This window comes from Salvelinus sp. IW2-2015, linkage group LG18 (genome assembly GCF_002910315.2).
Source record: "Salvelinus sp. IW2-2015 linkage group LG18, ASM291031v2, whole genome shotgun sequence".
NCBI classification, from domain to species: domain Eukaryota; kingdom Metazoa; phylum Chordata; class Actinopteri; order Salmoniformes; family Salmonidae; genus Salvelinus; species Salvelinus sp. IW2-2015.
Window position 1 is genome coordinate 22477318 of NC_036858.1, and position 25394 is coordinate 22502711.

Genomic DNA, 25394 nt, shown 5'->3' on the forward strand with positions numbered 1-25394 from the left:
TAATTTTTTGGTCTTCCTGTTTTGACTGTGTTTGAGCCTGGGGATTACTGAAGAAAACGCGCAAACAAAACAGAGGTTTTGTATATAAGATACTTTATTGAACAAAATAAAAAGTATTGAGTAAATGAATGTCTGCTGAGTGCAACCATATGAAGAATCATCAAAGGTAAGGGATTCATTTTATTTCTATTTCTGACTCTGACTCTGTTCTACTTGGCTGTTACTGTTTGTAATGAATTGTCTAGTGGGCTATGTTCTCAAATAATCGTAAGGTATGCTTTCGCGGTAAAGCATTTTTAAAATCTGACACCGTGGTTGGATTCACAAGACGTTCATCTTTAAACCTATGTAAAACGTGTTTGTTTTCTGAATTTTTATAATGAGTATTTCTGTTTTTGAATTTGGCGCCCAGCAGTTTCACTGGCTGTTGAAGAGGGTGACGTCCCACATACCAAGAGAGGTTAAGTAGGGTGGTCTGCACTCTGCTCTCCCATTCTGTCTATGGAGAGCGCTGCTCAAATCACAGAGTGCAATTTGTCTGCATTGCCATTTTAAACTCTCTGTAAAACTTAATACGGATCACGAAAGCACAATCTTTCTGGATTTAATAAAAAATAAAAAAAATAAACCACAACTCTATTTTCCCGTGTTCTGTTCTTTATCTCCCTTACAACCCTTTAAGAAAAAAATCACAATCAAGAACTTTGAAGACAAATTAGAAAATATCGATCCTCAAATTGAATCTATTCGTTTTTTTAAGAGAGTGAGTGAGTGAGTGAGTGAGTGAGTGAGACTTTTTGTCTTTCTTTAATGAAACATTCTCATTTCATAAACTCACCCCCCCTTAAAAATAAAAATATATCCTGTACTGTATACATTTACCATACTCACCTTTCCCTCTACCACACGATACTAAACAACACCGCACATCACAATAACCAAAAAACACTTTTACAACCGTATGTCCAATACATCTTCCCCAGCTATACAGACAACCCCCCCCCCCCCCCCCCCCCCCCCCCCCAACACACCATATCTCCTGAAACATCTCCACACTTTTTATCATTCTATAGAACTCAAATTCTACCCTAAGGCGCGCAGAGACCATCCCATTAAATAATAGTAAAGGGTCTGTTATCCCCCCACCTTTGACCCTGTTCCTCCTTGTTGGCCAAATAGCCAATTTAGCCTGAGCAAACAGAAAATTCAACAAAAGATATTTGGCCTTCTCCTTATTTGAATACCTGTACCCATTATAAACATCCCAACAGTAATAACTACCCCAAACCTCTCACACAGACGTTCCAACAGAGACATTAATTGCATTAACCTGGCGCACACAGAAAACACATGAATAACAGTTTCTTTCATAACACAGAAAGGACACCCCTGCCCAATTCCCAGATCAACCCGTGCCAACCAGCTGTTAGTGGCCAGGGAAAAATGAAGAAGAAATGAAGAAACCTCCACTGGAGGTCCCCTGACATCTTTGGTACTGGGGGTTTGTAAAGCCCCCTCCATCTAAAACCCACCATACTCTCCGCCCCACATACCCCCTGCCAATGATGCCTTCACTCCTGTTAGGCTCCTATTGTTCCTTACCTTAACTTCTTTGTGATAGAGGGGGCAGCATTTTCACTTTTGGATGAATTGCGTGCCCATAGTGAACTGCCTCCTACTCTGTCCCAGATGCTAATATATGCATATTATTATTACTATTGGATATAAAACACTCTGAAGTTTCTAAAACTGTTTGAATTATGTCTGTGAGTATAACAGAACTCATATGGCAGGCAAAAACCTGAGAAAAACTCCAAACAGGAAGTGAGAATTCTGAGACTGGTCAATGTTCAACTCATCGCCTATTCAATTCCCTGTAAGATATGGATCTGTTTGCACTTCTTACGCCTTACACTAGATGTCAACAGTCTGTAGAACGTAGAATGAAGCCTCTAGTGTGATGTGGGGCCGGTTGGGAGGTGTTTCAGTCATTGGTCTGGCAGAATGCCAGTTCCTGGTCATGCGCGTTCCAAACGATAACGTCTTGCTTTCCATAACTTCTAGAGACACAAAGGAATTCTCCGGTTGGAAGGTTATTGGATAGTTATGATAACAACATCCTGAAGATTGATTCTCTACTTAGTTTGACCAGTTTATTCGACCTGTTAAGACACAAGGGCTTTTTGAGCTTTGCTATTGGTCTCTTTCTTTGCTGGCTTTTCTCTCACTTCTTATGGAGACTCTTCGGGTAGGCTCGCTTAATATAAATGGTGCCAGAGATGCGGGAAAGAGTGTGTTGGGTGAATATGTAAAACAAAAAAAAGTACTGGTGTCGTTTCTGCAGGAGATGCATAGTGATGTGTTGAATAAGTCGATTGGCGGCTCTGGTGGAAAGGGGCAAACGTGTTGAGCCATGGGACAAATTTTAGTGCAGTGGTGGCAGTCCTGTTTGTATCAGGTCTGTCTGTAAAAATTTGCTCCTCAAAGGAGGTGTGTAGGAGTAGGCTGCTTGTTGTAAAAGTAGAAATCAACAACATGGGTTTTGTCTTTATAAATGTGTATGCGCCTAACACAGGGAGAGAGAGGGGGGTTCTATTTGGGTGTCTTAGACAGGAACTCTCACAGGTAGCGCCTGAGGAGACGCTGGTTGTTGGCGGGGACTGGAACTGTACAATGGATTTTTATGAAAGACAGAAATGGGGAAGAGCCTCATTCAGTGTCAGTGGGAGTGTTAAAGAAACTATACATCTAAACAGTGTCTGAAGGTAGACCCTTACGCACTGTTGTGACCCACTTCCTCAACCTAAACCGTTTCCTGGGTGAGGACACCATGCCCCTCATTTTTATAGTATTTTGTACTGATCTTACAAACTTTCCCGGATCAGAAAAAAAAGCCTAAAGATGAACTTTTTCCCCATTGGTCTCATTCAGGAACCTTGTCAGTTCTCTCAACATGTACTTTGACCCCTCTGCTTGACTGGCTGTCAGCTCCGAACCCATTGAAGAGGAGTCTGAAAAAAATAACTCCTCATCCTCTTCCTCAGACTCACTTTCCTCCTCATCTCCATCTCCCATCCTGACCACCTGTCCTTCCTCTTTGGTCAGGGCCTTCCCGCCAGCACCAGGCAAAGGTTCCATGGTGCCTTTGACCACACCCTTTTTCCTTTTCCGCTTGACACCCTCCTCCTCCCCCCCTAGTCTCTTACACTTCCTCACTATACTCTCCTCATCCACTAGCATAACCTGACTAGACCCAGCCTAATCTACACCACCCTCCATAGCATGACTAGGCCCAGCATCATCTACACCACCATCCATAGCATGACTAGGCCCAGCCTCTGCTACACCACCATCCATAGCATGACTAGACCCAGCCTCCGCTACACCACCATCCATAGCATGACTAGGCCCAGCCTCAGCTACCCCACCATCTCTAGCCTGACTAGGCCCAGCCTCATTTACACCACCATCTCTTGCATGACTAGGCCCAGCCTCATTAACACCACCATCCCTGGCATGACTAGGCCCAGCCTCTGCTGTCTGCATCTCATTACCCCCTGCACGTTGACCTCGATTTCCCCCACTGGCGCTTGTGCCCTCACCTTGTCTACGGCCTTTATGTGGGCACGCAAAGCTCTTATGCCCAAAATCCTCACACTCAAAATATCGTAGACTATCTGTGCTGGCAAACCCTGTGTAGAGCCCCTCCCCATGCCTCACTTTAAAATGCACATTTAGCTGTTGCTCATTGTTATTCAGAAACATAAACATTTGCCCTTTTGCACTTTTTATATTATGTATTCTGCTTAAAATCATCCTAAAATTTAGCACATTTGACTTTTATTGCTTTATGTAAAAAAAAAAATTGCAAAATGTATTGCAGAAATTTCAGAAAAGCTGCCGCAAAATCAAGCATTTTTGGCTGCAGAAATCACAAAATGTTGATAAATCCTGGAGGGACTGTTTATTACAATATTTAGTTGAGATTTTGGGTTTTGTGAATGATTTGTCCCAAATACAATGCTTTTAGTTTATGAAATATTTAGGACAAACTTATTCCTTGCCACCCATTCTGAAAGCCAGTGGCATGTCGTTAGTAATGACTGAGAAAAGTAAGGGGCCTAGACAGCTACCCTGGGCAATTCCTGAATCTACCTGGATTTTGTTGGAGAGGCTTCCATTAACCTTTCACGAGCCTCTACCCCGGGTCCGGGAGCACCCCCCACCCCCCCCACACACTAATTAGCATAGCTAGCATAGCTTCAAAAGTAGATAGTAGCATCTAAATATCATTAAATCACAAGTCCAAGACACCAGATGAAAGATACAGATCTTGTGAATAAAGCCACCATTTCAGATTTTTCAAATGTTTTACAGGGAAGACAAAATATGTAAATCTATTAGCTAAACACGTTAGCAAAATACACCACTAGGGAACGATTTTTTACAAAGTGAAAAACCAGCCCCCTATGACAAAAGGCAATGGCTTTTCTTCTGGCCACTCTTCCGTAAAGCCCAAGCTCTGTGAGGTGTACGGCAAAAGTGGTTCTATGGACAGATACTCCAATCATCCGCTGTGGAGCTTTGCAGCTCCTTCAGGGGTCTCTTTGTTTCCTCTCTGATTAATTCCTGCTTGCCTGGTCGTGAGTTTTGCTGGGTGGCCCTCTCTTGGCAGGTTTTTGTGGTGACATATTCTTTCCATTTTAATAATGGATTAATGGTGCTCCGTGGGATGTTCAAAGTTTCTGATCTTTTTTATAACCCAACCCTGATCTGTACTTCTCCACAACTTTGTCCCTGACCTGTTTGGAGAGCTCCTTGGTCTTCATGGTGCACTTGCTTGGTGGTGCCCCTTGCTTAGCGGTTTGCAGACTCTGGAGCCTTTCAGAACAAGTGATAATATACTGAGATCATTGACAGATCATTGTGACATCTAGATTGCACACAGGTGAGGTTATTTAACTATTATGTGACTTCTGGAGGTAATTGGTTGCACCAGATGTTATTTAGGAGCTTCATCGTAAAGGGTTGAATGTAATGCAACAAAATAGGAATAACGCCAAGGGGATGAACTCTTTTGCAAGGCACTCTATGTCTGATGAGTATCTGTAAAACCAGGTACTGTACTAAGGTTGATGTTTGGCTAGACATGGCAGGGTTGAAGGTTTTGGCAATCATGTGATGTATTCTGATGTGTGTTTGATGTGTGTGTGTTGTGTGTGTGCTGTTGTCCTCAGTCAGCTTGCAGTAGTTGTGTGTGTGTGTGTGTGTGTGCCTGTCTGTCATCAGTCAGTCTTTTGCAATAGTGAAGTTGTGTGTGTGTGTGTGTGTGTTACAGTTCTGTAATTTATTTTTATTGGATCCCCATTTCTTGGGGTCAGCAAAATTAAGGCATTTTAAAAAAACATTATAATACATTCATAACAGATTTCATAACATATTAAGTGTGTGCCCTCAGGCCCTACCCACTACCACATATCTACAACACAAAATCCATGTGTATGTTAATTGTGTGTTTGTATGCATGTGTCTGTGCCTATGTTGTGTTGCTTCACCATCTCCGCTGTTCCATAAGGTGCATTTTTTTACTGCTTGCATAAGTTACTTGATGTAGAATAGAGTTCCATATAGTCATGGCTCTATGTAGTACTGTGAGCGTCCCATAGTCTGTTCTGGACTTGGGGAATGTGAAGAGACCTCTGGTGGCATATCTTGTGGGGTATGCGGGGTGTCCGAGCTGTGTCCCAGTAGTCAAACAGACATTCAGCATGTCAATACATCTCACAAATACCAATAGTGAGGAAGTCAATCTCTCCTCCACTTTGAGCCAGGAGAGCTTGACATGCATGTCATTAATGTTAGCTCTCTGTGTACATCCAAGGGCAGCCATGCTGCCGTGTTCTGAGCCATTTTCAATTTTTCCGAAGTCCCACTTTGTGGCAGCTGACCACGCGACTGAAAAGTAGTCCAGGTGCGACAAAACTAGTGACTGAGGACCTGCCTTGTTGATAGTACTGTTAAGAATGCAGAGCAACGCTTTATTATGGACAGACTTCTCCCATCCTAACTACTGTTGTATCAACACGTTTTGACCATGAAAGTTTACAATCCAGGGTTACTCCAAGCTGTTTAGTTTCCTCAACTTGCTCAATTACCACATTATTAATTCAGTCCCTCCAGGATTCCGCGATTCTGTGATCGCATAATTCAATGCAAAATCAACCAATCAGCGCATATATTCCAGCACTTTTAGCGCATAAAAGGTTCCAATAAAAAGCGGGTTTGTAATTTTGACGAATTACTGCACTGTTGCCGTGGAAAGGGCTCAATTCAACCACACGTCAACAAAGTTTCCCCCCCTGGCCTGTCAGCGTATTCACATGGCGAAGATGAGTGTGATTGTTGATGGCTGACAGGCAGTACAATGAACAGAAATTTACCAACAAAAATAACAGCTAACGACCGTGCAAATCAATTTCCAAATGTTTATGGACACTAGAAAAAGTCGACAATCAACAGTCACTTTGAATCAGCAAAGCATATGAGAATGTCAGAACAGTTACCACAGCAGCGGCAGATCACAATGACTGAAGTGGTAGCAGGAAAGACTGTGGCAAGCACTGAAAGAATCAGGTGAGTGACGTTTTTACTCTGCTAACCTTGGCTAACTTCACTAGGCTAGGGCAGCATTCGGAATTTTGGATGAAATGCATGCCAATTTAAACTGCCTGCTTCTCGGGCCCAGATAATATATGCATATAACTGGTAGATTTGGATAGAAAACACTCTAAAGTTTCCAAACTGTTAAAATATGAGTATAACAAAACTAGTTTGGCAGGCGAAAACCTGAGAATCCGTTCAGGAAGTAGTTTCTTTGGGTTTTAGTTTTCTATTCAATGCCATTACAGTATCCATCGACTTAGACTCAAACTGCAGTTTCTATGCCTTCCACTAGATGTCAACAGTCTTTAGAATAGTTTCAGGCTTGTATTCTGAAGAATGAGGAATAAGAGCATTCGGATGACTGGACGCTAAAGTGTCGCAGAGCTTTTTCATGCGCTCAACAGAAGAGAGCAATTCTTGTTTACCTTTTAAATTGTCTACGTTATTGTGCGGGTTGAAATATATCGATTATTTAGACTAAAAACACCTAGGATCGAATTAAACATCGTTTGACATGTTTTCTATGAACTTTACGGATACAATTATAATTTTTGGTCTTCCTGTTTTGACTGTGTTTGAGCCTGTGGATTACTGAAGAAAACGCGCAAACAAAACAGAGGTTTTGTGTATAAAAGATACTTTATTGAACAAAATAAAAATGTATTGAGTAAATGAATGTCTGCTGAGTGCAACCATATGAAGATCATCAAAGGTAAGGGATTCATTTTATTTCTATTTCTGACTCTGACTCTGTTCTACTTGGCTGGTGTACTGTTTGTAATGAATTGTCTAGTGGGCTATGTTCTCAAATAATCGTAAGGTATGCTTTCGCGGTAAAGCATTTTTAAAATCTGACACCTGGTTGGATTCACAAGACGTTCATCTTTAAACCTATGTAAAACGTGTTTGTTTTTCTGAATTTTTTTATAATGAGTATTTCTGTTTTTGAATTTGGCGCCCAGCAGTTTCACTGGCTGTTGAAGAGGTGGGACGTCCCACATACCAAGAGGTTAAGTAGGGTGGTCTGCACTCTGCTCTCCCATTCTGTCTATGGAGAGCGCTGCTCAAATCACAGAGTGCAATTGTCTGCATTGCCATTTTAACTCTCTGTAAAACTTAATACGGATCACGAAAGCACAATCTTTCTGGATGTAATAAAAATAAAAAAAAATAAACCACAACTCTATTTTCCCGTGTTCTGTTCTTTATCTCCCTTACAACCCTTTAAGAAAAAAATCACAATCAAGAACTTTGAAGACAAATTAAGAAATATCGATCCTCAAATTGAATCTATTCGTTTTTTTAAGAGAAGTGAGTGAGTGAGTGAGTGTGAGTGAGACTTTTGTCTTTCTTAATGAAACATTCTCATTTCATAAACTCACCCCCCCTTAAAAAAAAAAATATATCCTGCTGTATACATTTACCATACTCACCTTTCCCTCTACCACACGATACTAAACAAACACGCACATCACAATAACCAAAAAACACTTTTACAACCGTATGTCCAATACATTCTCCCCAGCTATACAGACAACCCCCCCCCCCCCCCAACACACCATATCTCCTGAAACATCTCCACACTTTTTATCATTCTATAGAACTCAAATTCTACCCTAAGGCGCGCAGAGACCATCCCATTAAATAATAGTAAAGGGTCTGTTATCCCCACCTTTGACCCTGTTTCCTCTGTTGGCCAAATAGCCAATTTAGCCTGAGCAAACAGAAAATTCAACAAAAGATATTTGGCCTTCTCCTTATTTGAATACCTGTACCCATTATAAACATCCCAACAGTAATAACTACCCCAAACCTCTCACACAGACGTTCCAACAGAGACATTAATTGCATTAACCTGGCGCACACAGAAAACACATGAATAACAGTTTCTTTCATAACACAGAAAGACACCCCTGCCCAATTCCCAGTTCAACCCGTACCACCAGCTGTTAGTGGCCAGTCATGAAGAAACCTCCACTGGAGGTCCTGACATCTTTGGTACTGGGGTTTGTAAAGCCCCCTCCATCTAAACCCACATACTCTCCGCCCCACATACCCCCTGCCAATGATGCCTTCACTCCTGTTAGGCTCCTATTGTTCCTTACCTTAACTTCTGTGATAGAGGGGGCAGCATTTTCACTTTTGGATGAATTGCGTGCCCATAGTGAACTGCCTCCTACTCTGTCCCAGATGCTAATATATGCATATTTATTATATTGGATATAAAACACTCTGAAGTTTCTAAAACTGTTTGAATTATGTCTGTGAGTATAACAGAACTCATATGGCAGGCAAAAACCTGAGAAAAACTCCAAACAGGAAGTGAGAATTCTGAGACTGGCAATGTTCAACTCATCGCCTATTCAATTCCCTGAAGATATGGATCTGTTTGCACTTCTTACGCCTTACACTAGATGTCAACAGTCTGTAAGAACGTCCAATAATAACAATAATATGCATATTGTACGATCAAGAATTTAGCACGAGGCAGTTTAATTTGGAGACACAAATATGCTAATGCGGAACAGCACCCCCTATAGTTGCAAGAAGTTAAATAACACCCTCTGTGTTCTGTTAGACAGGTAACTCTTTATCCACAATATAGCAGTTGGTGTACAGCCATAACACATTCATTTTTCCAGTAGTAGACTATGATCGATAATGTCAAAAGCCGCATTGAAGTCTAACAAAACAGCCCGACAATCTTTTTATCATAAATTTCTCTCAGCCGTCATTTGTGTAAGTGCCATGTTTGTTGAATGTCCTTCGTGCTAAAAATCTGTTACTGTAAAATGGCATTGTATCTGGTCAAACACCATTTTTCCCAAAAGTTTACGAAGGGTTGGTAACAGGTCGGCTATTTGAGCCAGTAAATGTGGCTTTACTATCCTTAGGTAGGGGAATAACTTTTTATTTCCTCCAGGCCTGAGGGCACACACTTTCTGGTAGGCTGAAATTGAAGATATGGCAAATAGGAGTGGCAATATCATCTGCTATTATCGTCAGTAATTTTCCATCCAAGATGTCAGACCCCGGTGGCTTGTCAGTGTTGATAGACAACAATATTTTTTTCACCACTTTACACTTTACAGATTTCAAAAATGCAATGCTTGTCTTTTATTAATTGGTCAGATACAGTATATTTGGATGTGAAGTGTCAGCATTTGTTGCTTGCATGTCATGCCTAAATTTGCTAATCTGGCCAATGAAAAAATCATTAAAGTAGTTGGCAATATCAGTGGGTTTTGTAATGAATAAATCATCTGATTCAGTGAATGATGGAGTGGGGTTTGCCTTTCAAAAACATAGGAATAGCCACAAAACATATATATATATATATTACCTTTATTTAACTAGGCAAGTCAGTTAAGGACAAATTCTTATTTTCAATGACGGCCTAGGAACAGTGGGTTAACTGCCTTGTTCAGGGGCAGAACGACAGTTTTTTACCTTGTCAGTTCAGGGATTTGATTGTGCAACCTTTCGGTTACAAGTCCAACGCTCTAACCACGAGGCTACCTGCCGCCCCAAATATTACCTCTTATACACTATATTAGGCCCAGTCTTTGGAACTTTGGTTTTCCTAGATATGGCTACTATATTTTGATCACTACATCCGATGGATTTGAATACTGCTTTCAAACAAATGTCTGCAGCATTAGTAAATATGTGATCAATACATGTTGATGATTTCATTCCTGTGCTTTTTGTAACTACCCTGGTTGGTTGAATGATAACCTGAACCAGGTTGCAGGCACTAGTTACAGTTTGAAGCTTTCTCTGGAGTGAGTAGCCAGAAAATCACCCAGAAAATATAACTCTATTGATTTCACACACTACTCTACATGTATCCTGATGCCAAGTCACCTTACCTCTATACATATCTACCGCTATCACTCCAGTATCCCTGCACATTGTAAATATGGTTCTGAAACTGACCGTGTGTATAATATGCTTACTTACATAATTGTTTTATTATTATTATTATTATTATTATTTTTATATTGTGTGTTTTTGTTCTACCTTGTTATTTGTAGTATTATATTGTTATTGATTACTGCAAAGTTGGGTTTAGAGATTGCAAGAAAGGCATTTAACTGTACTTGTGCATGTGACATTAAAAACTTGAAACCTGAAACTTGAAACGTGGGTGTGTTTGTCACCTGTCTCCTTTGCTGTAGTCAAGGGTACAGCATGTCCTGAGGGGTTCGTAGTCATACTCTCCCCAGCCGATGAGGGGCATGGCGGACCAGAAGGCGGTGAACAGCCAGATGAAAATAGCCAGAGTGATGGCACTGCTCCACTGTAGCTTTGTCCCTGATGAAAAGCACAACCATAGAAATACATGACTATTGTAGCTGTAAACGGCAGATTTGTTTATGGAATATCTACATAGGCGTACAGAGGCCCATTATCAGCAACCATCACTCCTGCGTTCCAATGGCACGTTGTGTTAGCTAATCCAAGTTTATCATTTTAAAAGGTTAATTGATCATTAGAAAACCCATGCTCTTACTGAGGCAAGGAGGTTGTTGGCCAAGATCTCGCGATACATGGCCCCATCCATCCTCCCCTCAATACGGTGCAGTCGTCCTGTCCCCTTTGCAGAAAAAGGGTATAAATCTCTCATCAAAGAAAGCAATGTATGTTGTGTCTAACTCATGGTTGGTCCATTCACATGATTGGGATTGGTGTAATGCTTCGGGTCTAGGTAACTCAGCCTTATACGATATATGTGCTCCAAAACACAGGTCGAGTGATTTAGCACCAATAGAAGAAGACATAGCTACTACATAGGATTATGTGAGTACTGCATTCTACGATCAATGAGTTCGCTATCTCTCCATTCCTCTCGGTAACTCAGCAGATGGTCATCTGGCAAACTTTCAGACATACGGGCCGTGCGACATGCGCTGCTATTGAGCAGGGGGACTCGCTTCTGTCTAGCTGCGTGCATGGATTCATTAATGCAATGCTTCGGCGTCAGTGTGTTCATCTAATGGTTCTTCCGTTTCGCAGAACTGTAGGTACCCAGCATCATCATTCATCTCACAGGTCTGCCGTTTGTAGTTTCTGGCGCTGCCTCCCTCATTAATCTCATGAATATAGATGCTCACCAGTGACGGTGAGATCTTTTCATGGACCCCAGACCGACGGTAGTTGACCGTGCTTCTGAACTATCTTCCATTTTATAAATAATTGTCCAACAGTTGTTTTCCTTCTCACAAAGCTGCTTGCCTATTGTCCTGTAGCCATCCCAGCCTTGTGCAGGTCTTACAATTTTATTTCTGTGTATTGTTTTTTGGACGGAGGGAGGTGGCTGCAGGGTGGGTCTGGTTGTGCTATCTAGTGGTAGAGGTTGGAGTCTGTTTGATTGAGTGTGTGGACAGGTGTCTTTTATACAGGTAATGAGTTCAAACAGGTGCAGTTAAAACAGGTAATGAGTGGAGAACAGGAGGGCTTCTTAAAGAAAAACTAACAGGTCTGTGAGAGCCGGAATTCTTACTGGTTGGTAGGTTATCAAATACTTATGTCATGCAATAAAAAGCAAATTAATTACTTAAAAATCATACAATGTGCTTTTATGGATTTTTGTTTTAGATTCCGTCTCTCACAGTTGAAGTGTACCTATAATAAAAAATTACAGACCTCTACATGCTTTGTAAGTAGGAAATCCTGCAAAATCGGCAGTGTATCAAATACTTGTTCTCCCCACTGTATATACATAGTGCCTTCAAAACTATGAAATAACACATATGGAATCATGTAGTAACCCAAAAAATGTTAAACAAATCAAAATATATTCTACATGTGAGATTCTTCAAATAGCCACCCTTTGCCTTAATGACAGCTTTGGCATTCTCTCAACCAGCTTCACCTGGAATGCTTTTCCAATGGTCTTGAAGGACTTCCCACATATGCTGAGCACTTGTTGGCTGTTTTTGCTTCACTCTGCGGTCTGACTCATCTCAAACTATCTCATTTTGGTTGAGGTCGAGGGGTTGTGGAGGCCAGGTCATCTGATGAAGCACTCCATCACTCTCCTTCTTGGTAAAATAGCCTTAACACAGCCCGGAGGTGTGTTAGGTCATTGTCCTGTTGAAAATCAAATGATGGTCCCACTAAGCCCAAACCAGATGGGATGGCGTATCGCTGCAGAGTGCTGTGGTTGCCATGCTGGTTAAGGGTGCCTTGAATTCTAAATTAATCACTGACAGTGTCACCAGCAAAGCACCCCCACACCGTAATACCTCCTCCTCCATGCTTTACGGTGGGAAATACATCCGTTCACCCACACACAAAGACAGGGAGGTTTTGGACTCCAGACCAAAGGACAAATTTCCACCGGTCTAATGTCCATTGCTCATGTTTCTTGGCCCAAGCAAGTCTCTTCTTATTATTGGTGTCCTTTGGTAGTGGTTTCTTTGCAGCAATTCAATCATGAAGGCCTGATTCACACAGTTTCCTCTGAACAATTGATGTTGAGACATGTCTGTTACTTGAACTCTGTAAATCATTTATTTGGGTTGCAATTTCTGAGACTGGTAACTCTAATGAACTTATCCCTGCAGCAGAGGTAACTCTGGGTCTTACATTCCTGTGGCGATTCGCATGAGAGACAGTTTCATCATAGCACTTGATGAAACTGCACTTGAAGAAACTTTCAAAGTTCTTGAACTTTTCCATATTGACTGACCTTCCTGTCTTAAAGTAATGATGGACTGTCATTTCTCTTTACTTATTTGAGCTATCCTTGCCATAATATAGACTTGGTCTTCTGTATACTATCTTTTCTATACCCCCCCCACCTTGTCTGTATATATATACAGTTGAAATCGGAAGTTTACATACACCTTAACCAAATACATTTAAAATCGTACTTTTTTTTTTACAATTCCTGACATTTAATCCAAGTAAAAATTCCCTGTTTTAGGTCAGTTAGGATCACCACTTTATTTTAAGAATGTGAAATGTCAGAATAATAGTAGAGTGGTTTGTTTCAGCTTTTATTTCTTTCATCACATTGCAAGCGGGTCAGAAGTTTACATACACTCAATTAGTATTTGGTAGCATTGCCTTTAAATTGTTTAACTTGGGTCAAACGTTTCGGTTAGCCTTCCACAAGCTTCCCACAATAGAGTGAATTTTGGCCCATTCCTCCTGACAGAGCTGGTGTAACTGAGTCAGGTGTGTATGCCTCCTTGCTCGCACATGCTTTTTCAGTTCTGCCCACACATTTTCTATGGGATTGAGGTCAGGGCTTTTTGTTAGCCACTCCAATACCTTGACTTTGTTGTCCTTAAGCCATTTTGCCACAACTTTGGAAGTATGCTTGGGGTATTTGTACATTTGGAAGACTCATTTGCGACCAAGCTTTAACTTCCTGACTGATGTCTTGAGATGTTGCTTCAATATATCCATGTAATTTTCTTCCCTCATGATGCCATCTATTTTGTGAAGTGTACCAGTCCCTCCTGCAGCAAAGCAACCCCACAATATGATGCTGCCCCGCCGTGCTTCACGGTCGGGATGGTGTTCTTTGGCTTGCAAGCGTCCCCTTTTCCCTCCAAACATAACAATGGTCAAAATGGCCAAATAGTTATATTTTTGTTTCATCAGACCAGAGGACATTTCTCCAAAAAGTACGATATTTGTCCCCATGTGCAGTTGCAAACCGTAGGCTGTCTTTTTTATGGCGGTTTTGGAGCAGTGGCTTCTTCCTGAGCGGCCTTTCAGGTTGTGTTGATATAGGACTCATTTTACTGTGGATGTAGATACTTTTGTACCTGTTTCCTCCAGCATCTTCACAAGGTCCTATGCTGTTTTTCTGGGATTGATTTGATCTTTTCGCACCAAAGTACCTTCATCTCTAGGAGACAGAATGCGTCTCCTTCCTGAGCGGTATGACGGCTGCGTTGTCCCATGGTGTTTATACTTGCGTACTATTGTTTCTACAGATGAACGTGGTACCTTCAGGCATTTGGAAATTTCTCCCAAGAATGAACCAGACCTGTGGAGGTCTACAGTTTTTTTTATGAGGTCTTGGCTGATTTCTTTAGATTTTTCCATGATGTCAAGAAAAGAGGCACTGAGTTTGAAGGTAGGCCTTGAAATTCATCCACAGGTACACCTCCAATTGACTCAAATGATGTCAATTAGCTTATTAGAAACTTCTAAAGCCATGACATATTTTTCTGGAATTTTCCAAGCTGTTTAAAGGCACAGTCAACTTAGTGTATGTAAACTTCTGACCCACTGGAATTGTGATACAGTGAATTATAAGTGAAATAATCTGTCTGTAAACAATTGTTGTAAAAATGATGCACAAAGTAGATGTCCTTACCAAATTGTCAAAACTATAGTTTGTTAACAAAACATGTGTGGAGTGATTGATAAACGAGTTTTAATGACTCCAACCTAAGTTTTCTTTTTTTTTTTTTTTGCAGACGTGTTGCTGTGCGTTTTGTTGCCAACCTTACTCTGCTAGCTGACAACTTTACGTTTTTTTTCTTTTTACTTTTTAATTACCATTTATATTTTTAGTTTTTCCATCACAACTTTTTTCCCTCATTCAACTTTTTCACTCCGGACGCTTTATCTGGACATGGTTCGTCAGCACTTTCAACACCCGAAGCTAAGTAGTAACATTAACATGATGTCTTCTAATTGCAGTCGCTGTACTCATAATATACAGGAGAACGATCGCCTTACGGCGAGGATAGCTGTGCTGCAAGCCCAGCTTCAGACGCAATCGTTAGGCAAGGGTAATTTCAGTGTAGGAAAGGATGAAACAGCGTCTGTGCCACCAGTAAGTACAGATAGTAGTATAAACCCCCCCACACAGTCCCCACAGCCGGACAACTTTCTCATGGCTTCTGGAGGGAAATGCTGTAGGAATGCTCAACTGGTGTCGCTCATTCAGCCGACAGAAACTTTCAACCGCTTTTCCCCATTAAGTAGCGAGTCGGAGTCTGAGGCCGAGTCTTCTCTTGTCTCTACTCCTCCCGTTACGGGGTCTGAGACGCCGAAGGCTCCCACCATTAGCTCTGACAAATTGAAAACCCTAGTCATTGGCGACTCCATTACCCGCAGTATTAGACTTAAAACGAATCACCCAGCGATCATACACTGTTTACCAGGGGGCAGGGCTACCGACGTTAAGGATAATCTGAAGATGGTGCTGGCTAAAGCTAAAACTGGCGAGTGTAGAGAGTATAGAGATATTGTTATCCACGTCGGCACCAAAGATGTTAGGATGAAACAGTCAGAGGTCACCAAGCACAACATAGCTTCAGCGTGTAAATCAGCTAGAAAGATGTGTCGGCATCGAGTAATTGTCTCTGGCCCCCTCCCAGTTAGGGGGAGTGACGAGCTCTACAGCAGAGTCTCACAACTCAATCGCTGGTTGAAAACTGTTTTCTGCCCCTCCCAAAAGATAGAATTTGTAGATAAKTGGMCCTMTTTCTGGGACTCASCCACAAACAGGACCAAGCCTGACCTGCTGAGGAGTGACGGACTCCATCCTAGCTGGAGGAGTGCTCTCATCTTATCTACCAACATAGATAGGGCTCTAACTCCCCTAGCTCCACAATGAAATAGGGTGCAGGCCAGGCAGCAGGCTTTTAGCCAACCTGCGAGCTTAGTGGAGTCTGCCACTAGCATAGTCAGTGTAGTCAGCTCAGCCATCCCCATTGAGACTGTGTCTGTGCCTCGACCTAGGTTGGGCAAAACTAAACATGGCGGTGTTCGCCTTAGCAATCTCATTAGGATAAAGACCTCCTCCATTCCTGCCATTATTGAAAGAGATCGTGATACCTCACATCTCAAAATAAGGTTACTTAATGTTAGATCCCTCACTTCAAAGGCAGTTATAGTCAATGAACTAATCACTGATCATAATSTTGATGTGATTGGCCTGACTGAAACATGGCTTAAGCCTGATGAATTTACTGTGTTAAATGAGGCCTCACCTCCTGGTTACACTAGTGACCATATCCCCCGTGCATCCCGCAAAGGCGGAGGTGTTGCTAACATTTACGATAGCAAATTTCTATTTACAAAAAAAAAAATGGCGTTTTCGTCTTTTGAGCTTCTAGTCATGAAATCTATGCAGCCTACTCAATCACTTTTTATAGCTACTGTTTACAGGCCTCCTGGGCCATATACAGCGTTCCTCTCTGAGTTTCCTGAATTCCTATCAGACCTTGTAGTCATAGCAGATCATATTCTAATTTTTGGTGATTTTAATATTCATATGGAAAAGTCCACAGACCCACTCCAAAAGGCTTTCGGAGCCATCATCGACTCAGTGGGTTTTGTCCAACATGTCTCTGGACCTACTCACTGCCACAGTCATACTCTGGACCTAGTTTTGTCCCATGGAATAAATGTTGTAGATCTTAATGTTTTTCCTCATAATCCTGGACTATCGGACCACCATTTTATTACGTTTGCAATCGCAACAAATAATCTGCTCAGACCCCAACCAAGGAGCATCAAAAGTCGTGCTATAAATTCTCAGACAACACAAAGATTCATTGATGCCCTTCCAGACTCCCTCTGCCTACCCAAGGATATCAGAGGACAAAAATCAGTTAACCACCTAACTGAGGAACTCAATTTAACCTTGCGCAATACCCTAGATGCAGTTGCACCCCTAAAAACGAAAAACATTTGTCATAAGAAACTAGCTCCCTGGTATACAGAAAATACCCGAGCTCTGAAGCAAGCTTCCAGAAAATTGGAACGGAAATGGCGTCACACCAAACTGGAAGTCTTCCGACTAGCTTGGAAAGACAGTACCGTGCAGTATCGAAGAGCCCTCACTGCTGCTCGATCATCCTACTTTTCCAACTTAATTGAGGAAAATAAGAACAGTCCAAAATTTCTTTTTGATACTGTTGCAAAGCTAACTAAAAAGCAGCATTCCCCAAGAGAGGATGGCTTTCACTTCAGCAGTAATAAATTTGAGGAACTTCTTTGAGGAAAAGATCATGATCATTAGAAAGCAAATTACGGACTCCTCTTTAAATCTGCGTAATCCTCCAGGGCTTAGCTTGGATCTGCACAGCTCTGCCAGAGCCTGGGATCGGGAGAGACACTCAAGTGTTTTAGTACTATATCTCTTGACACAATGATGAAAATAATCATGGCCTCTAAACCTTCAAGCTGCATACTGGATCCTATTCCAACTAAATACTGAAAGAGCTGCTTCTGTGCTTGGCCCTCCTATGTTGAACATAATAAACGGCTCTCTATCCACCGGATGTGTACCAAACTCACTAAAAGTGGCAGTAATAAAGCTCTCTTGAAAAAGCAAACCTTGACCCGGAAAATAAAAAACTATCGGCCTATATCGAATCTTCCATTCCTCTCAAAAATTTTGAAAAAGCTGTTGCGCAGCAACTCACTGCCTTCCTGAAGACAAACAATCGAAATGCTTCAGTCTGGTTTTAGACCCCATCATAGCACTGAGACTGCACTTGTGAAGGTGGTAAATGACCTTTTAATGGCGTCAGACCGAGGCTCTGCTTCTGTCCTCGTGCTACTGACCTTAGTGCTGCCTTTGACACCATCGCATCACCCATTCTTTTGGAGAGACTGGAAAAATTGGTCTACACGGACAAGTTTTGGCCTGGTTTAGATCTTACTGTCGGAAAGATATCAGTTTGTCTCTGTGAATGGTTGTCCTCTGACAAATCAACTGTACATTTCGGTGTTCCTAAGGTTCCGTTTTAGGACCACTATTGTTTTCACTATATATTTTTCTCTTGGGATGTTATTCGAAAACATAATGTTACTTTCACTGCTATGCGGATGACACACCGCTGTACATTTCAATGAAACATGGTAAGTTAGAAAGTTACTGGATCTTTGTGGGCTATACTCGGCCTTGTCTCAGGATTGTAAGTTGAAGTGGTTGAAGATATCCTCTAGTGGTGCGGGGGCTGTGCTTTGGCAAAGTGGGTGGAGTTATATCCTTCCTGTTTGGCCCTGTCCGGGGTATCATCGGATGGGTCACAGTGTCTCTGACCCCTCCTGTCTCAGCCTCCAGTATTTATGCTGCAGTAGTTTGTGTCGGGGGCTAGGGTCAGTTGGTTATATCTGGGTACTTCTCCTGTCTTATCCGTGTCCTGTGTGAATTTAAGTATGCTCTCTCTAATTCTCTCTTCTCTCTTTCTTTCTCTCTCTCGGAGGACCTGAGCCTAGGACCATACGTCAGGACTACCGGGCATGATGACTCCTTGCTGTCCCCAGTCCACTGGCCTTGCTGCTGTTCCAGTTTCAACTGTTCTGCCTGCGGTTATGGAACCCCTACCTGTCCAGACCTGCTATTTTCAACTCTTAATGATCGGCTATGAAAAGCCAACTGAATTTTTCCTGATTATTATTTGACCATGCTTGTCATTTTGAACATTTTGAACATCTTGGCCATGTTCTGTTATAATCTCCACCCGGCACAGCCAGAAGAGGACTGGCCACCCCTCATAGCCTGGTTCCTCTCTAGGTTTTTCCTAGGTTTTGGCCTTTCTAGGGAGTTTTCCTAGCCACCGTGCTTCTACACCTGCATTGCTTGCTGTTTGGGGTTTTAGGCTGGGTTTCTGTACAGCACTTCGAGATATTGCTGATGTACGAAGGGCTATATAAAATAAACTTGATTGATTGATGGATTGAAGTGTATGTAAACTCTCGACTTCAACTTATATATATCAAAAACGTTCCACAGGGATGCTGGCCCATGTTGACTCCAATGCTTCCCACAGTTGTGTCAAGTTGGCTGATGTCCTTTGGGTGGTGGATCATTCTTGATACACACAGGAATCTGTTGCGTGAAACACCCAGCAGCGTTGCAGTTCTTGATACAAACTGGTGCACCTTGCACCTAATACCATACCCCGTTCGAATCACTTAAATATTTTGTCTTGCCCATTCACCCTCTGAATGGACACACACACACAATCAATGTTTCAATATTCTTAAGGCTTAAAAATCATTCTTTATCCTGTCTCCTCCCCTTCATCTACACTAATTGAAGTGGATTTAACAAGTGACATCCATAAGGGATCATGCTTTCACCTGGATTCACCTGGTCAGTCTATGTCATGCAAAGAGCAGGGTCCTTAATGTTTTGTACACTCAATGTATAGTTTGACAAGGTCAAAACACAATAGAAATTGTGTCAGTGTGGGTGTAATCTGCAGATTATGTCTTTGTGAGAGGTCATTAAAACCATATAGATGAGTGACCTCATAACAGACAATAGACTCTTAGGCCAGATGGCTTTTAGGATGCTGTGAGGCCCCAAGAACAGCTGCACACAAAGATTAGTCCTGTTTAGTGTGTGTTTGTTTGTGCATTTTGTTGTTGGGGATGGATGTGTGTGTGTGTGTACATTTATTGTTGGGATGGATGTGTGTGTGTTGTGTACATTTATTGTTGGGGATGGATGTGTGTGTGTGTGTGTGTGTGTGTGTGTGTGTGTGTGTGTGTGTGTGTGTGTGTGTGTGGTGGTGTGGTGTGCATCGTGTTGTCGTATGGAGATGTATGAGACCTAAGAAACCTATGAGACTCATGCCACTTACTTGTGCAGTACTGGTGGTATCTGTCCCATGCAATGGCAGCAATGAAGTGGATGCTGGCGAGAGCTGTCACGAAACCCTGGAAGCCATGAGTCTGGCAGCCATCTGAGCCATAGGGCCAGTACCTGGAGAAGGGCATACAGTAGTAAAGAGGGGGAAAGACAATACATTAGGCCTTAACACTATGTTATTATTTTTATTGTGTTCAACAATGAATTGATAGACTGGTAGAGCACAATGTAACAGAAAACTGTAATTTATATGGTCATTTTTAGTATTATCAACAGTAAAAATAAACTTTAAAACATTTTACTGCAGCATACTGTAAATGATGGTGCATTGTGGGAAAATTGGCAAATTTCAAATGGTACTGTAATTCCACCCCACAGAATGCAGTACCGTACCGTATTGTGTCGTTTGAGCCCTAAAAACCTTTTGACCATTAGGAGATGCATGGTATGGTTGTTTCTGGCTCATTAACATATTTTGAGGCGTACCTTGTAAGAAGCTATATTTGTTGCACCCATTAGTGAGAATGCTGTACCAATTTAACTCATATGTAGTTATAGTACTCTGTCAATTTAAAATGTATAGTCAACAGATTGAAATGTCAGCAAGTCTCAAAGCTTTAAGTGTTGAGCATTATGTCATGTCCTTTTGGTCTGTTCTACCCTGTAGTCTCTGTCAGTTTGGAAGCTTTTGAGAAGGCCTCTAGAAGTGCAAGTGATATAAAACACGAAACATGAATTAATATACTGTAATATACTAGCAGCCAACCTGCTTGCACTAATCACTTGTAATTACAGTGAAATACAAACTCCTCCCCTCAATGAATTTCATTCATCCATTAATTAATTAATTAATTCATTCCGATTACGGTAGCAGTTACATTTTTATAGTATAATATCGTCAGTCAATTTGCGGTAGTGTAGTGTGTGTCATTACACAGTACTTGCTTTGATACTGTATTTATATTACAGTAGGTGTACAGCAATATGAAATACAGAATTTTACTCACCACCGAGATGCCTGTAAGATACTGTCAAATTAATGGCAAACACTTTACAGTGCATAGAACTAGACTGCAGGGAAGGCCAGTGTCTGTTTATGATATTTTGCATTGGCCATGGTCATCTATTAATAACCATTTGAATTTGAAGTGAATCTGGTGCCTGTTTTAATCCTAAACCACCTAGACGCCAACCCAGAGCATCATCGTTCATCCCCCCGATTAAAGAGTTCTAAATCCTCCGCCTTTATGCATCACAGCATAGTCCCCGGAAGGTCTGTTATGACCCTACCTCGTTGGTGTACTACTCTAAAACTATGCAGAGATATTGATTAGCCAATTGATTGGAATATGTCAGAGAGAGAGACACATATTCTCCTTTGAGTTGGTCCGCTATGGTATTGAGAACCCCCAGTATATAATATTCCATATTCAATTAATGGTATTTTGCAGTGGCAAAACGTTGCAACAATGAGTCAGTGTGAGTAAAAAGTGAATAAGGCGATGGGGAGGATTAGTATGCTATGTCACTCACCTCAGAAAACTGGAGAAAGCGGCAATGGTTGCGTTCGCAGAGATGCCCATATCGGCCAATGCCAAACTCAAGACTAGGAAATTGCTGGGGGTTCTCAGCTCTCTTATTTTGAGGAAAGCAGCGACTGTCACAGCATTCAGGAAGAATCCCAGAAGACCTTTAAGGGACATAACACAGAATAGGTTATAAACACAGTGGCAGTGTGCATAGCAGAGCGCATATTCCAAGATTTGAAGTAAAAATTTAAAGTTTTCTTTTGAAAGGCTGTTTAAACAATAATAATGTGTTATTCCAGACTATTGAATGTGAAATTATAGGATATATCATGCAATTGTCTGGACAAAATCAGCATTTCATCCATATTGCATCAGGTCACGTAACTGCGCTGCTACCACTCTTTGTTAAAGAGTGCGTAAACAGGCCACCAACCCTGAACACAGATCATCAGGTCTAACATAGCATATAGAAGCATAGCTACCGCATTTATGGATGAATTCCATCACTCACCCTCCACTAGCAGACAAGATCCCAAAGAGAATACATCGAAGTCTGAGAAACCATCCGGTAAAGGGTAGGAAGACACCATCTTCAATCCGATTTTTCACACCAGTAAAGTGCAGAAATCACAGATCTACTTACTCTTCACTGTCCGCTTGCTTTACAATGTGCCTCTAACCTAACTGATCCCACTTTTAAAGGGGCATTTCACGTGAAAAAGCATGCATGCAATTATGTAAAGCTCTCTCACTCTCTTGCCCCAATCCGCACAAGAATGTATTAATGAACATAACAACACAACCCGCTGTCCCCTAATACGTATTTACACACCGCTACTCTAAAGCTCTCTATTAGTTACACAACAAGCCTTTCTGTCTGTGTAAGACCACCGTCTGGAGAAGGATGACCTTAATGTCAAATGCAAATGTTTGGTGTAGTCTTTACAACTCTGTTGAAAGGATGTTCAGCACCCAGCCATATACATCCATTCATTCATGCTTTTTGTAGGCTACTGAAGTGTTTGCATGGCAGTAATATACAGCACCATTTACAGCTATATAGGCTACGTAACATGTATAGGCCTATAAACAGTATAACGTAGGCAGGGTTGGGTAGGTTACTTTCTAAATGTAATCTGTTATAGTTACTAGTTACCTGTCCAAAATAACGTAACTTTTGGATTAGCCAAACATAATCGGATTACTTTCAGTTACTATTGGATTACTTTCCCCTTAAGAGGCATTAGAAGAAGACAAAAAGGATCCGTCAAACATATTTGGTGTGTCATCATAGTGGTCTCTGACTGGTTGTCAGACTCACTCAGGTTTCCATCCAGTTATGTTTGTAAAGTCATACTGTATAAAAATCATAATTTATTTGTTCCATATGGTGGGATATTTTGTGTCTGTAAAATGTATTACGGCAGTGGAAATGTGGCCGTGAATGTGTTAGCCGTAGCTAGTAGGCTAGCTAGCAGGTAAAAATAGGCCACATGTTTAAAACATATAGAATTAGTTAGTCATTTAGTTATTTGTCATGTTAAAGTTCTGCATTATAATAATTATAGGTGTCCCCTTCTTTGGGTCTGATAGCACAAACAAAGGCGAGAATCACTCAAAATAAATCCACTTCAGGAGATGAAGTGGGTGAGTAAGACTGGAGCACTCCACAAATGATGTGATGATTCACGTATAGTGTCAAATCTTCTCAAATCATTGGATTCATGTTTAGGTAAACTGACTGCAAGAGTTGTTCACACAATCATTCATATGCAAGTTATATGAATTATGTAAGTGTTTTTGTGCATTATTTTGTGCATCATTAAGTAATTCATTTTTTCCCTTACATTTAAAAATGGTAACTGACACACACACACACACACACACACACTTCAGACACTTATCTCAGTGTGAGACACTGACCTCACTGCAAAACTGAAAGACAATTAACTATTCTTAGATTTGACTGGAACAAAGCAGGAGAATCAAATAACTGGAACTGCAAGATTTTTAAAGGTATGAGATCTATGTTCATAACTTCATGAATAAACAAATCTAATGGGAAAGTCAACTCTGTAAACTTTGCTATAGTTCTGTAATACAAAAGGAGGCTTAGTTGAGCGAGATGACGAGATGCTTTCTGACAAAGGTGTGAGAGATACAAAAGCCACAACTTGCCATAAATGATACCATCTATTCTTTAGTGGAACATGCTATAATTGCAACATCCTAATTGGCAGCTTTTCATACCATAGGGTTAGAGGGGAGAACAATGGTCATATTGTTTGCCTACAAAACTGGATTATCAGATTATCATATTTTATATATATTTATTTCCACACTATGAGGTTGGAATAATACTGTGAAATTGTGAAAATTATGATAATTCCCTTTTTAGTGTAAGAGCTGTTTGAAAAGACTGCCTGAAATTTAAGCCTGTTTTGGTGGGATGGAGTTTTGATTAGAAAGAGAGTTTCAAACCTCTCTGCCAATAAAAGCTAATTTTAAGTTCTCGTCCCCAATTAGATCAGTCCTAGCAAAATTCTTGCTTGAGAAATTGCTCTTTGCTAAGAAGAGTTAAAAAAAAWAATAATAATAGAAAACAATCAAAGTAAGATACTTCATTTTTACCCAGAATGGATTTGATATTGTGTCACGTTCTGACCATAGTTCTTTTGTGTTTTCTTTGTTTTAGTGTTGGTCAGGATGTGAGCTGAGTGGGCATTCTATGTTGTGTGTCTAGTTTTCCTGTTTCTGTGTTTGGCCTGATATGGTTCCCAATCAGAGGCAGGTGTTAGTCGTTTGTCTCTGATTGGGAGCCATATTTAGGTAGCCTGTTTTGTGTTGGGTTTTGTGGGTGGTTGTCTTCTGTCTTTGTGTTCATTGCACCAGATAGGACTGTTTCGGTTAGATTCACTTTTGTTATTTTGTATTGTGTCTTGTTCAGTTGATTATTATTAAAACATGGACACTAACTACGCTGCGTCTTGGTCCGATCCCTGCTACACCTCCTCTTCAGACGAAGAGGAGGAAATCTGCCGTTACATATTGAGATAAAAATGGCTGTATATGACCACACAAATCATCATTACTAAATGAGGTCATTTAGGATTCTGTAATGTTTCACGTATTGTGTATTTTAATAAACTGATTTAGATGTGTGCTTTCGGTTTCTGTTTTGGTCTGTGACCATTATAAATACACTACATGTTTTAATGCATGTTTATTCAGATCCGAGGCTATGGAATTTGTGATAAAAACTAGGCTATGTATGAGTCTCTAATATGACTTGTCTGACACAGATTTGTGTTATTATGAACTGATCTGTTTATAGCATAGCTCTTAGTTGTCTCTAATATTAAAGCCAAGCTCACAAATCCATCTGTCCATTGCTGACCTCAGTATGGCTGGCTTTAGGTGTACAGAGAAATTGCCATCTGCACATGGGTTTTTGGCTGTCATGGAAAAACATACTTTTCATGATAAAACAACAATATTTTCCAACAATATTTTCCTCTAATTATATCTGACCCACAAATAAAATGTATTTCCAACATTTGACTCTGTCAAAATATATCACTGATCATTTTGAACCTATGCAATTTTGTTGG

At 41.0% G+C, this 25394-nt stretch overlaps 1 protein-coding gene across 2 annotated transcripts in view; it reads right to left on the minus strand.

Moving 5' to 3' along the window:
• LOC111977600 (RPE-retinal G protein-coupled receptor) overlaps window positions 1-22484 on the minus strand; it is a 42969-nt gene extending 20485 nt beyond the window's left edge. For both annotated transcript variants that reach the window (XM_024007105.2, XM_024007104.2), the window contains exons 1-4: window positions 22295-22484; window positions 21788-21944; window positions 20247-20368; window positions 10827-10980 (exon numbers count right to left, since the gene is read on the minus strand). In XM_024007105.2, coding sequence (XP_023862873.1) covers window positions 10827-10980; window positions 20247-20368; window positions 21788-21944; window positions 22295-22373 — 512 coding nt within the window. In that variant the 5' untranslated portion in view covers window positions 22374-22484. The remainder of the gene's footprint in view (window positions 1-10826; window positions 10981-20246; window positions 20369-21787; window positions 21945-22294) is intronic.
• Between the last annotated feature and the right edge of the window lie 2910 nt (window positions 22485-25394).